We start from the raw sequence: 15273 nt of genomic DNA, 5'->3' as shown, positions 1-15273 counted from the left end.
GGTTAACATCTGCTTGATGTGGAAAGTCGTCTTGGGGCCGAGGATGGGGGTGAGGAAGGTGGTGTGGGGGCAGGTGTAGCACTTCCTGCGGTTACAGGGCAAAGTGTCGGGTGTGGTGGGGTTGGAGGGGTGTGTGGAGCAGACAAGGGAGTCATGGAGAGAGTGGTCTCTCCGGAAGGCAGACAAGATTGGGGTGGGAAAAATGTCTTTGGTGGTGGGGTCGGATTGTAGATGGCGGAAGTGTTGGAGGATGATGCGTTGTATTCGGAGGTTGGTAGGGTGGTATGTGAAGACTAGGGGGATTCTCTTTTGGCGGCTATTGCGAGGGCGGGGTGTGAGGGATGCGGTGTAGGAAATGTGGGAGACACAGTCGAGGGCATTCTTGACCACTGCGGGGGGGATGTTGCGGCCCTTGAAGAACGAAGATATCTGGGATGTGCGGGAGTGGAATGCCTCATCCTGGGAGCAGATGCGGTGGAGGAATTGGGAATAGGGGATGGAATTTTTGCAGAAAGGTGGGTGGAAGGAGGTGTATTCCAGGTAGTTGTGAGAGTCGGTGGGCTTGAAATGGACATCGGTTTGTAGGTGATTGCCTGAGATGGATACAGAAAGGTCCAGGAAGGTGAGGGATGTGTTGGAGATGGCCCAGGTGAATTGAAGGTTGAGGTGGAAGGTGTGGGTGAAGTGGATGAATTGTTCGAGCTCCCCTTGGGAGCATGAGGCGGCGCCGATACAGTCATCAATGTAATGGAGGAAGAGGTAGGGTTTGGGGCCGATGTAGGTGCGAAAGAGGGACTGTTCCACATAGCCTACAAAGAATCTAGTTACGAGCCACTGGATAAGCTTTGAAGGTCATTGAGTATTTTAATTTCACTGTATTGCAAATCCTGTGACAGGCAGATTTGGTTTGGCTTGCTATCCTTAGTCCTAAAACTAGGTTATTGAAAATATTTCAAGGAGAAGTAGATTCTTGAAAAAGATCTTAAAATATCTATGTGGAGCTGGTACAAAAGGCAGTTAAGGCATAGGAATAATTAGCCATGATCTTATAGGATGATGCACCAGACTCAAGTGGCTGAATGGTCTAATAATCCTGTTCCCATTTCTTGTTCTAAAACTGAAAGCTTGGTGTCTGAATGCACATAACTTTCAAAACAAAATGGATGAACTGATGGCACAAACAAACATAAATAATACAATCAGATGGCTATTACAGGAACATTGATATAGTTTGGAAGCTGAATCTTGAAGGGTGCAGAATATTTCAGAAGGTCAGGAATCTAGGAATAAATAGCTAACTTTGTTAATGATGCTATTGGCACACTAGTGAGGGGTAACCTATGTCCAAGAATAAAAAAAAAGAAGCAGTTTGGATAATAATGTCAAATGAGAAAGGTAAGAAGTCATTTGTGGAAGTGGTGTCCAGGCTCCCAAACAGAAAGCCCACATTAGATGAGAATAGAACAGAAAAAGTAATAGGAGCTTGTCAGAAAAAGTGATAATCAGAGGGAAAACTCAAATCAAGATAAGTGATGCTGACTTTTCTTGGGTGGACAGTATAACCAAGACAAGCTGAATAAGGAAGTTGGGGTAGGGGTGGCTGTAAAAAAGCATATGTGAGAAGCACAGATTGTCATGTTCCTCAGAAGGAAAGAGAAGAAATGAAATTAATAGTAGCTACAATGACTTAATTGGTGAGAATGCACAAATCAAAACCTTATTGTCAAGTTAAAGTTCAGAATTTAATCCTTCCTGTCTCAGAAGGCAACTTGACTTTCCCACCAAATATGCATGAACTTGCATCTCATTGATGGCCCAACTTGCTGGAATCTTCCACCTACCCCACCATACTTCCTCTCCCACTTATCTGCCACTTGTACACCCTTGCCTGCCTGGTGCCCGAGCCCCTTACCCACTCACTTGTCACCCTACATCCTCTACAAGTTACCTTATTCATAGTTTCTCTCAGTGGTCAACAAAAGTTGGTTTAGGATTTTTCAACATTTTATTTGTTGAAATACAGTAGCTGCTGCTGTAGAAAGGGGATGGGAGGAAGCATATTTTGACTTATAATGTTGAACCAGCACAGAGTAGAATCTGGCCAGTTTACATTTTTTTTTGTATTCGTTTGTGGGATGTGTGCATTGCTGGTTGGCCATCATTTCTTGCCCATCCCAAGTTGTCCTTGAATGTGTTGATGAGCTGCTTTCTTGAACTGCTCCAGTTCTCCTGCTGCGGGTTGACCCACAATGCTATGAGGGAAGGAATTCCAGGATTTTGACCCAGCGACAGTGAAGGAACTGCGATATATTTCCAAGCTTCTTGAGTGTTGTTGCGGCTGCAGTCATCCAGGCAAGTGGGGACTATTCCATCATGCTTGTGACTTATGCTTGGAAATGGTGGACAGGCTTTGAGGAGTCAGGAAGTGAGTTACTTGCTGCGTATTTCTAGCTTCTGGCCTGCTCTTGTAGCCACTTTGTTAATGTGGTGAGTCCAGTTAAATTTCTGGTTGATGGTAAACCCCAGGATGTTAATAGTGGGGGATTCACTGATGGTGACACCATTGAATGTCAAGGGACAGTGGTTAGATTATCTCTTATTGGTGATGGTCATAGCCTGGCATTTGTGTGGTGTGAATGTCACTTGCCACTTGTCAGCCCAAGCCTGGATATTGTCCAGATCCTGTTGCATGTGAACATGGATTGCTATAGTATCTGAGGGTTCACAAATGGTGCTGAACATCAATGATTGCACAATCAATATCCCTATTTCTGACCTTATGATGGAGGGAAGGTCATTGATGAAACAGCTGAAGATGGTTGGACACAGGACACTACTCTGAGCAACTCCTGCAGAGATGTCCTGGAGCTGGGATGTTTGACCACCACCAACCACGGCCATCTTCCTATGTGTCAGGTGTGGCTCCAACCACCGGAGAGTTTGCCCTCTGATACCCATTGATTCCAATTTTGCTCCGGCTCCTTCATGCCACACTTGGTCGAATGAGGCCTTGATATCAAGGGTTGTCACTCTCACCTCACCTCTGGAATTCAGCTTTTTTGCCAATGCTTGAACTAAGGCTGTAATGAGATCAGGAGCTGAGTGGCCCTGGCAGAACCCAAACTGGGCATCACTGAGCAAGTGCTGCTTGATAGCCCTGTTGATCACACCTTCCATCACTTTATGATAATTGAGAGTAGGCTGATGGGGTGGTAATTAACCGGGTTGGATTTGTCCTGCATTTTGTGTACAGGACATACATTGTCAGGTAGATACCAGTGTTGTAACTGTGCTGGAACAGCTTGGCCCGGGGAGCAGCAAGTTCTGGAGCATGTCTTCAGTACTATTGTCACAATGTTGTCAGGGCCCATTGACTTTGCAGTATCCAGTGACTCCAATCTTTCTTGATGTCACATGGAGTGAATCGAATTGGCTGAAGACTGGTGTCTGTAATGCTGGGGATCACTGGAGGAGGCTGAGATGGATCATCCACTTGGCACTTCTGGCTGAAGATTGCTGTGAATGCTTTGGCCTTATCTTTTGCACTGATGTTCTGGGCCCTTGCATCATTGAGGATGGAGATATTTGTGGAGCCGCCTCCTCCAGTGAGTTGTTTAATTGTCCACCATCATTCATGACTGGGTGCGGCAAGACTGCAGAGCTTAGAGCTGATCCGTTGATTGTGAGATCACTTAGCTCTGTCTATCACTTGCTGCTTTCGCTATTTGGTGCCTTCACCAAGTTGATAACTCATATTCAGGTATGCTTGGTGCTGCTCCTGGCATGTCTTCCTGCACACTCCATTGAACCAGGATTGATCTCCTGGCTTGATGATAATGGTTGAGTGGGGGATATGTTGGGCCATGAGGTTAGAGATTGTGCTGGAGTACAGTTCTGCTCCCGTTGATGGCCCACAGCACCTCATGGATGCCCAGTCTTCAGTTTCCAGATCTCTTCGAATTCTGTCCCATTTAGCACGGTGATAGTGCTGTACAACAGGATGGAGGGCATTCTCACTGTGAAGGCGGGACTTTGTCTCCACAAGGATTGGACAATGGTCACTCTTGCCAAAACTGTCATGGACAGATGAAGCTGCAGCTGGCAGATTGGTAAGGATGAGGTCAAGTATGTTCTTCCTTTTTATTGATTCCCTCACCACCTGCCACAGACCCAGTCTAGCAGCTATGTCCTTTAGGGCCTGACCAGCTCGATCAGTCGTATTCTGCTGAGTCACTCTTAGTGGCGAACAATGAAATCCTCCACCCAGAGTACATTTTGTGCCCTTGCCATCCTCAGTGCATCCTCTAAGTGTTGCTCAACATTGAGCAGTACTGATTCATCAGCTGCGGGAGGATGGTATGTGGTAATCAGCAGGAGGTATCCTTGCCCATGTTTAACCTGAAGCCATGAGACTTCATGGAGTCGGGAGTCAATGTCAGGACTCCCAGAGCAACTCCCTCCTGACTGCGTACGACTGTGCCACTACCTCTGCTGGGGTCTGTTCTGCCGTTGGGACAAGACATATCCAATGATGGTGATGGTTGTGTCTGTAACATTGTCTGTAAGATATTATTCTGAGTGTGACTATGTCAGGCTGTTGTTTAACTAGTCTGTGAGACAGCTCTCCCAATTATGGCACCTGATCCCAGGTGTTAGTGAGGATGACTTTGCAGGGTCAAAAGGGCTGTTTCTGCTGTTGTCTTTTATGGTGTCAAAGTCAATGTTAGGTGATCCATCTAGTTTCATTTTTTTGAGACTTTGTACAATTGGTACAACTGAGTGGCTGGCTAAGCCATTACAGAGGGTAGTTCAGAGTCAACCACATTGCTGTGGATCTGGAATCACATGTAGGCTAGACCAGGTGAGGGTGGTAGGTTTTCTCCCCTGAAGGACATTGGTGAACCAAATGGGTTTTCTTACAATCAGCAATGATTTCATGGTGATCAGTAGATTCTTAATTCCAAGGTATTTTTTTAAATATTCAAATTCCTCCATCTGCCATGGTGGGATTTGAACCCAGGTCCTAGGTCCCCAGAACATCAGTTGGGTTTCTGGATTAATAGTCTAGTGATAATACCACTAGGCCATCGCCATGCAGGCACCTGAGTCAGGCCAGACTTAGGAACCTGGCCATAAAAGTCACTGACTAATAAGTAAGCAATCTTTAAGAAGGGTCCCAACCCAAAATGTCAACTTTCTTGTTCCTCTGATGCTGCCTGGCCTGCTGTATTCCTTCAGCTCCACACTATGTAATCTTCAACAGGATCACCTTTGGTTGGATCTAATCTAATGAAAATCTGAAGATTTGTGTCATAAATCTAAGTGAGGTGTAAAATTAAAGGAATTTTGAGGGAGCAGATACAGAAACCACTACAGGTTAATTTGGCTTTCTTTTGTATTAAATTAAGCATAACAAGGATTTCAGTTCATTTCTGGAGGAATAACTCTGAAAAACAGGAAAGGCATCTTGAGCCCGGTATATCGTGTAATTTTGGTCTCCATGTTATACAAGGGATATCACAGAAGTATTGGAAAAGGTGTAAGAAAGATGCACAAAGATGTTATCAGAAGTAACAGGTTATAACGATCAAGAAAGATTGTGCAGTTTTTTTTCTCTCAACGGGAAAAAGTGTTTAACAGGGCAGATAAAGAAAAGGCGTTTTCACTTGTAAGGAATTCATAAAATTTGGAGCTATAAACACAGGTAGCCACTAAAATAAATTTGGGTAGAATTTATTTATCCATAGAGTGGTAAGCATACTGAACATGTTACTGCAGTTGAAACAAAGAACATAAGTGGTTTATAGGGGTACTAGATAAGCAAATAATTTTTAAAGAGGTAGAAGGCCATGCTAACAAAGTGTAGAGCTGGATGAACACAGCAGGCCAAGCAGCATCGGAGGAGCAGGAAAGCCGATGTTTCGCACATGCTGATAGGTTTAGAACGAGATCAGTGGAGGAAACTGCTGTCTCACATAAATGCCATCACAGACCAAATGGGTCGAAGGGCCAGTCAGTTTCTGTGCTGTAGATGCAAAGCAACCTGATGTGCTCAAAGAATTTCCACCTCTTCTCTCATTCCCCTGCCCACCCCAAAAAAAACCCTAATTGCAGTCATGGAATGGATATAAAAAAATGTATTTACTATAATACATCATAAATAGAAACTAAAATTAGTATTTAAATGGATCGCTACGTTGTCACAGCATGCTCACCTAATGTTTAACTAGACATGCTTATTTGTATAACACTAACCTTATAGAAGATGCAGAACTCTGACTAGATGGTGATCTTGAACTGTGATGACTATTTGGTGATGTTGGTACACTTGGTAATGGTAAACCAGCCTAAGAAAATAATTGGCAGTTAGGTTTCATTGACGTCAGATGTATCTTAATGGTGGATTTTTTGTGAATAGATTTTCTGTCATATTGTGCATTTTAAAACTTGTATGTTGTTACAAATTATAATTACTAAACCAAATTATGTTATGGTCAGAAAAACTGATCTGTAATGTTGGTAATAGGAGAGAAAGCCAGAGCTGTAGTCATTAATAGTTGTCTCTTAAATGCAAAATTTGAATTTCAAAGGGAAATTATTTCATAATTATTAATTAAAGTGCACATCTGTATTGTGTCGACACACTTAAAACAGATTTAAGTCCTAGGCTTAAATGCTAGCTGGAAACATAAGGATTTATACCACTTTCCCTCAAAATCCAACATGATAAATTAGCTTTTTTTTACCTGGTCAAAATAAAGTTGAAGATCTGCAGCCAAACTTGGACAAGCATCCATTGCATCAGCTAATAGCTTATTCAATGACTTATTAAAATCTCGTAGTTCACGAAGATCAATATCTTGCTCCTCTTGGGTTTGTCCTGGGCTTTTCTTGGCAGAACGGATATCTCTGACAACTTTAGTGCACTGGTATGAAAATTCATTCAACATTGGATGTTTTTAATAGTACAAAAATATTATCCTGAATAAATAATTCCAAAATACCTCTTCGAATAGAATTTATCAATGGTGGAAAATGTTATTACAGTTACTCAGAGTCATAGAGATGTACAGCCCAGAAACAGATCCTTTGGGCCAACTCATACATGCTGACCAGATTCTAAATTAATCTAGTCCCATTTGCCAGCATTTGGCCCATATCCCCTATAAATCCTTCCTATTTATGCCTATCCAGATAGCTTTGAAATGTTGTAATTGTACCAGCCTCCTCCACCTCTTCTGGCAGCTTAATCCATACACGCACCACCCTCTGCATGAAAATGTTTCCCCTTTGAAATATTTCCCCTCTCATCATAAATCTATGCCCTCTAGTGTTGGACACCCCTAACCCGGGGAAAAGATCTTGACTATTCACCCTATCCATGGCCCTCATGATTTTATAAACTTCTATAAGGTCACCCCTCAGCCTCTGATACTCCAGGGAGAATAGCCACAATTTATTCAGTCCCTTCCTATAGTTCAAACCCTCCAACCCTGGCAACATTCTTGTAAATCTTTTCTGAATCCTTCCAAGTTTCACAACATCTTTACTATAGCAGGGAGATCAGAATTGAACACAGTATTCCACAAGTGCCTCAGTGGTAGGGAAGCTACTGGAGAAGATATTGAGGGATAGGATCTATTCCCATTTGGAAGAAAATGGGCTTATCAGTGATAGGCAACATGGTTTTGTACAAGGAAGGTCATGTCTTACCAACTTAATAGAATTCTTTGAGGACGTGACAAAGTTGATTGATGAGGGAAAGGCTGTAGATGTCATATACATGGACTTCAGTAAGGCATTTGATAAGGTTTCCCAATGGCAGGCTGATGGAGAAAGTGAAGTCACATGGGGTCCAGGGTGTGCTAGCTAGATGGATAAAAAACTGGCTGGGCAACAGGAGACAGAGGGTAGTAGTAGAAGGGAGTTTCTCAAATTGGAGACCTGTAACCAGTGGTGTTCCACAGGGATCTGTGCTCAGACCACTGTTGTTTGTGATATATGTAAATGATCTGGAGGAAGGTGTAGGTGGTCTGATCAGCAAGTTTGCTGATGACACTAAGATTGGTGGAGTAGCTGATAGTGAAGGGGACTGTCAGAAATTACAGCAGAATATAGATAGACTGGAGAGTTGGGCAGATAAATGGCAGATGGAGTTCAATCCGGGCAAATGCGAGGTGATGCATTTTGGACGATCAAATTCAAGGGCGAACTATACAGTAAATGGAAAAGTCCTAGGGAAAATTGATGAACAGAGAGATCTGGGTGTTCAGGTCCATTGTTCCCTGAAGGTGACAACGCAGGTCAATAGGGTGGTCAAGAAGGCATATGGCATGCTTTCCTTCATTGGCCGGGGTTTTGAGTAGAAGAGTTGGCAGGTCAAGTTGCAGTTGTATAGGACTTTGGTTTGGCCACATTTGGAGTACTATGTACAGTTCTGGTCGCCACATTACCAAAAGGATGTGGATGCTTTGGAGAGGGTGCAGAGGAGGTTCACCAGGATGTTGTCTGGTATGGAGGGTGCTAGCTATGAAGAGAGGTTGAATAGATTAGGATTATTTTCATTAGAAAGACGGAGATTGAGGGGGGACCTGATTAGGTCTACAAAATCATGAGGGGTATAGACAGGGTGGATAGCAAAAAGCTTTTTCCCCCAGAGTGGGGGACTCAATTACTAGGGGTCATGAGTTTAAAGTGAGAGGAGGAAAGTTTAAGGGAGATATGCATGGAAAGTTCTTTACACAGAGGGTGGTGGGCGCCTGGAACGCATTGCCAGCGGAGGTGGTAGATGCAGACACGTTAGCGTCTTTTAAGATATATTTGGACAGGTACATGGATGGGCAGGGAGCAAATGGACACAGACCCAGAGAAAGTAGATGACAGGTTAGACAGTGGATCTTGATCAGCACAGGCTTGGAGGGCCAAAGGGCCTGTTCCTGTGCTGTCGGTTTCTTTGTTTCTTTGTAACCAATGTCCTATACAGCCACAACATAACACCCCAACCCCTAAAGTCAATGCACTGACCAATAATAGCAAGCATACCAAATACTGACTTCACTGCCTGGAAGTCAGTGGTGAGTGGAGTTCCACAGGGCTCTGTCCTTGGGCCTCTACTGTTTGTAATTTTTATTAATGACTTGGACGAGGGAATTGAAGGATGGGTCAGCAAGTTTGCAGATGACACAAAGGTCGGAGGTGTCGTTGACAGTGTAGAGGGCTGTTGTAGGCTGCAGCGGGACATTGACAGGATGCAGAGATGGGCTGAGAGGTGGCAGATGGAGTTCAACCTGGATAAATGCGAGGTGATGCATTTTGGAAGGTCGAATTTGAAAGCTGAGTACAGGATTAAGGATAGGATTCTCGGCAGCGTGGAGGAACAGAGGGATCTTGGTGTGCAGATACATAGATCCCTTAAAATGGCCACCCAAGTGGACAGGGTTGTTAAGAAAGCATATGGTGTTTTGGCTTTCATTAACAGGGGGATTGAGTTTAAGAGTCGTGAGATCTTGTTGCAGCTCTATAAAACTTTGGTTAGACCGCACTTGGAATACTGCATCCAGTTCTGGGCGCCCAATTATAGGAAAGATGTGGATGCTTTGGAGAGGGTTCAGAGGAGGTTTACCAGGATGCTGCCTGGACTGGAGGGCTTATCTTATGAAGAGAGGTTGACTGAGCTCGGTCTCTTTTCATTGGAGAAAAGGAGGAGGAGAGGGGACCTAATTGAGGTATACAAGATAATGAGAGGCATAGATAGAGTTGATAGCCAGAGGCTATTTCCCAGGGCAGAAATGGCTAGCACGAGGGGTCATAGTTTCAAGCTGGTTGGTGAAAAGTATAGAGGGGATGTCAGAGGCAGGTTCTTTACGCAGAGAGTTGTGAGAGCATGGAATGCGTTGCCAGCAGCAGTTGTGGAAGCAAGGTCATTGGGGTCATTTAAGAGACTGCTGGACATGTATATGGTCACAGAAATTTGAGGGTGCATACATGAGGATCAATGGTCGGCACAACATTGTGGGCTGAAGGGCCTGTTCTGTGCTGTACTGTTCTATGTTCTATGTTCTACCCTGTCTGCTGCGATTTCACTTTTGAGGAACGATGAACCCACTCCCCAAGGTCTCTTTGTTTGGCAACACTCCCTCGGACCTTACCATTAAATGTATAAGTCCTGCCCTGATTTGCCCCACCAAAATGCTGCACCTCTTATTTATCAGAATTAAACTTCATCTGCCATTTGATCAAGGTCCCCTTGTACTCCTCCTTCGGTGTCCACTACACGACCTATTTTTGTGTTGTCTGCAAACTTACTAACTGTACCTCCTATATTCACATCCACATCATTTATGTAAATGACAAAAAGCAAAACCTCCTTGTAGTGAATTAATTATGATATCAGGAAAAAGTTTAGAGAAACTAATTTTGAAAAAGAATTGTAGGACAAACCTTTTTCATTCAAAAAGTCACAACGAAATGAACAGAGATGGAAATTTCAAAAAGATTATGTGACAGTTGCTTATTTTTCAATTTGATAAACAACTAGAATACTCTTCCTTTGCTTGTGTCTATTTAGTGTTTAGAAGTATTACATTTTCCAACAAAAGATCAACTATAAAATATTATATAAAGTAGTTATTAATTTACTTGTGATTTAAATGTGCGACCTATTTTTGTTTTGTCAACGTCCGACTAGACAAATCAGATTATCTGCTGTAAAGTACTATTAATAATTAGCAAGCTTTAAAAAGCTCAAAGAACTACTAATTGTCAAGTACAATTGGTTCAAACCATTAAAACAATTCAAAGGAATGTGGTATTAATACTATACTACAAACAATAAGACTTAGATTTACACACGTGTTTTATCACCCGTTCCAGCTTGAGTTTCTGATCATCCAGCTCCTTAATAAGATGCATGGTTTTGTCATTTTGCTCTTCAACCATTCCATGGAGTGCTGATTCTTCCTTTAACAGATTGTCGAAGGTGTTCACCATGCACTGAGAGAGAAGTCACAAATTAATTTTTAATTTTAGGGGAGGGAGGGGAGGCTAATTTACAGAAAATCTTCTCCTTGAGGCTTATGCTTTTAGCCATCTGTAAAATATGTCAAAAATGCTTATAGCTTTCTTTTAGTGCTAAGCAAGTTGTGCATTGTGATTTTTATTCATTGATGACATGGCCATATAAGGCTACCATTTATTGACTATCTCTAATTATCCTTGGGATGTTTTGCCATGCCAATCTGAATACAAGTGAGTGATTTTCTAGGCCATTTCAGAGTTAACATTGGTGCGGGTCTGGAATCTCACATCAGTCAGGCCAGGTGAGGATGGCAGATTTCCTTCCTTAACAGAGGTGAGCAAACCAGATAAGTTTTGATGATCCACTGTCAATTCCAAGATCACCTTAACTGATACCAGTTTGATTTTTTTTAAAATGCCAGGTGTATTTAAATTTAAATTTGCCAGTTGCCATTGTAGGGTTTTAATTCATGAATTGTGTCATTCTTGAATCTGAGACATTGCTGTGTACAAACTAGCTGTTCCTTTTTGCATATACAGCAAACATGAAGTGATCAAGTGTTTTGACTTCCTGAAGAGATAAAAAGTTTGAATATGAATTTTCATATTTCTTAATTGGTATTGCTGATTAACAATACTTCTGGAAAAGGCTAAGTCTTACTTCAATAAAATAATGAACTGCAGATGCTGGAAACCCGATGCTACTCAGTCCCTCCCCGAAAATCTTTCTCCAGTACATCAATTACATCAATGGTGCTGCTTTCCCTTTTATTTGGAAATAGAAAAAATTTTGCTTCCAGTTTCCACCCTGATCTCACCATTTCTGACTCTTCCTTTCCTCAACATTTCTGTTTCCATTTCTGGGGACAGGCTGGCCACTAATATCCATGACAAACCCACTGATTTCCATACTTACCCATACTTTACTTCTCTCACATCTTCCTTCTGTAAGGACACCATTCCATTACAACAGTTTCTCCATCTCAACTGTTCTGATGATGCCACCATCTGGAGGGGGAATCTCAGAAATGTCCACCTTATTCCTAAATCTGAATTCTGCATGATCGTGGTTGACAGGCTTAACCCGAACTATCCTCCCCATTTCTGCCCTGACCTATTCTCTTCCCTGTCACAATAACAATAGAGTTTTCCTGGTCCTTCATATCCACATGATTGTAAACTGCAATTTCCATCAACTCCAGTGGGATGCCATTACCAGACACAGTTTCCTCTCCTTGTTTATCAGCATTCCGCAGGGACTATTCGCTCCAGCCACCCTGATCCGCTACACTCCCATCACCACTCCACTCAACACATTCTCATATAATGGCAGGTGTTACATCTGCCTGATTACCTCCTCCCTCCTATTATCCAAGGCCCCCAGACATGCCACAGTTTACCTGCACTTCATTCAATCTAGTCTTCTGTATTTGTTGCCTGTAATATTGTCTCATAGAATCACAGAAATCCGAAAGTGCAGATAGAGGCCAATCAGCCCATCAAATTTGTACCGGCTGTCCAAAAAGCATCCCTCCTTATCCCCATAAACTCATATTTATGTAGTTAATCCACCTAGACTGCACATTATAAGGCAATTTACCGGCCATTTCACCTAACATGCACATCTTTGAACTGTGGGAAGAAACCAGAGCACCCAAAGAAACCCGTGCAGACTCCACTCAGACAGAAGCCCAAGGCTGGAATCGAACCAATTTCCTGATGCTGTGAGTCAGCAGCGGTAACTGCTGTGCCACCATGCTGCCCTTAACGCTCTTGAATGGGTAAACAAAATGCAGACTGGGTGACCACTTTGCAGAACGCATACTCAAAAATGACCCCAACCTTCTGGTTGCCTGCTAGTTCAACACACCATTGTGTTTCCTGGTCAACATTTCTGTGTTGGCCTGCTGCAGTGCCCCACCGAGCCTCAAGGCCAGTTCAAAGAACACCCTCCTACTGCCCCCGTGATCATGACCTCACCCCCGACCACCAAAACATCATCTCCCAGACCATCCACAACCTCATCACTTTAGGTGACCTCTCACCTACAGCCTCCAACCTCATCATTCCCCAACCCTGCACAGCCCGCTTCTATCTCCTTCCCAAAATCCACAAACCTGACTGCCCTGGTTGACCCATTGTCTCCACCTGGTCCTGCCCCACCGAACTTGTCTTCGCTTATCTCGACTTCATTTTCTCCCCCTTGGTCCAGGAATTCCCCACCTATGTCCGTGACACCACCCACATCCTCCACCTCCTCCACAACTTCCGATTCCCTGGTCCTCAACACCTCATCTTTATGATGGACATCCAGTCCCAATGCACTTGCATTCCCCATGCAGATGGCTTAAAGGCCCTCCGCTTCTTCCTGTCCCACAGGCCCGACTAGTTCCGTACCACCGACACCCTTATCTGCTTAGCTGAACTCATCCTCACCCTTAACAACTTCTTCTTCAATTCCTCCCATTTCCTACAGACAAAGGGGGTGGCCATGGCTAGCGCACGGGCCCAAGCTATGCCTGCCTCTTCATAGGATAAACGTGGAACAATCCCTCTTCCACAGCTACACTGGCCCTATCCCCCACCTCTTCCTCCGTTACATTGATGATTGTATTGGTGCCACCTCGTGCTCCCACGAGGAGCTCAAACAGCTCATCCACTTCACCTACACCTTCCACTCCAACCTTAAGTTCACCTGGACCATCTTTGATACCTCTCTCTCTTTCCTGGACCTCACTGTCTCCATCTTTGGCATCCACCTGGAAACCAATATCCATTTCAAGCCTACCGACTCCCACAGCTACCTATAATACACCTTCCTGCAAAAATGTCATCCTCTGTTCCCAATTGCTTCACCTCTGCCGCAGCTGCTCCCAGGATGAGGCATTCCACTCCCGGACATCCCAAATTGTGCTCGTTTTTCAAGGACTGCAACTACCCCTCCACACTGGTCAAAAACGCCCTTGACCGCGTCTCTCGTGTTTCCCGCAACTCATCCCTCACACCCCCTCCCTGCAATAAGAACCAAAACAGAATCCCCCTCGTCCTCACATACCAACCAAACAACCTCCAGATCCAATGCATCATCCTCTGGCACTTCTGCCATCTGCAATCTGACCCGACTACCAAAGACATTTTTCCCTCCCAACCCTCATCTGCCTTCTGGAGGGATCACTCTCTGACTCCCTTGTCCACACCACACTCCCCTCCAGTCGCATCATGCCCGGCACTTTTCCCTGCAGCCCCTACACCTCTTTCCTTACCCCCATCCCAGGCCCCAAGGAAACCTTCCACATGAAACCGATGTTCACCTGCACATCCGCTAATGTGGTATATTGTATTCGCTGTTCCCGATGTGGCCTCTTCTACACTGGGGAAACAAAGCAGAGATTTGGAGATTGTTTTGTGGAACACCTATGCTCGGTTCACGACAAACGACTGCACCTCCCAGTCATGAACCACTTCAACTCCCCTCCCAGTCCTTGGATGACATGTCCATCCTGGGCCTCCGTCAGTGCCATAATGATGCCACCCGAAGGTTGCAGGAACAGCACCTCATATTCTGCTTGAGAACCCTGCAGCCCAATAGTACCAATGTGGACTTCACAAGCTTCAAAATCTCCCCACCACCGACTGCATCCCAAAACCCTCTGTCTCTATTTATTTCAGAATCCCCTTCCCTTCCCTCATTTCTGAAGAAGGGTCAAGACCGGAAATGTCAGCTTTCCTGCTCCTCCAATGCTGCTAGGCCTGCTGTGTTCATCCAGCTCTATACCTTGTTATCTGCAAGAACAGCATCGCATCGTTCACTCGGACACACTGCAGCCTCTCAGACTCTAAATTGAGGTCAAGAAATTCAGACCCTGATTCCAACCTTCCATGTTTTTTCCCTCAGCCCCTACCCTGGTCTTATTGAGACCTTCTTCTGTTAGAACATAGAACATAGATCAGTACAGCACAGAACAGGCCCTTCAGCCCATGATGTTGTGCCGACCATTGATCCTCATGTATGCACCCTCAAATTTCTGTGACCATATGCATGTCCAGCAGTCTCTTAAATGACCCCAATGACCTTGCTTCCACAACTGCTGCTGGCAACGCATTCCATGCTCTCACAACTCTCTGTGTAAAGAACCCGCCTCTGACATCCCCTCTATACTTTCCTCCAACCAGCTTAAAACTATGACCCCTCGTGTTAGCCATTTCTGCCCTGGGAAATAGTCTCTGGCTATCAACTCTATCTATGCCTCTCATTAT

At 44.2% G+C, this 15273-nt stretch overlaps 1 protein-coding gene across 2 annotated transcripts in view; it reads right to left on the bottom strand.

Annotated features, from left to right (window-relative positions):
* The window catches only part of ccdc39 (coiled-coil domain containing 39), a 129065-nt gene that overhangs the window by 10867 nt on the left and 102925 nt on the right, over positions 1–15273 (bottom strand). For both annotated transcript variants that reach the window (XM_048541561.2, XM_048541562.1), the window contains exons 17-19: positions 10852–10992; positions 6747–6926; positions 6256–6347 (exon numbers count right to left, since the gene is read on the bottom strand). In XM_048541561.2, coding sequence (XP_048397518.1) covers positions 6256–6347; positions 6747–6926; positions 10852–10992 — 413 coding nt within the window. The remainder of the gene's footprint in view (positions 1–6255; positions 6348–6746; positions 6927–10851; positions 10993–15273) is intronic.

This window comes from Stegostoma tigrinum, chromosome 14 (genome assembly GCF_030684315.1).
Source record: "Stegostoma tigrinum isolate sSteTig4 chromosome 14, sSteTig4.hap1, whole genome shotgun sequence".
Classification (NCBI taxonomy): domain Eukaryota; kingdom Metazoa; phylum Chordata; class Chondrichthyes; order Orectolobiformes; family Stegostomatidae; genus Stegostoma; species Stegostoma tigrinum.
The sequence above is the reverse complement of the archived record's forward strand: the minus strand, read 5'-3'. Positions and strand labels throughout refer to the sequence as shown.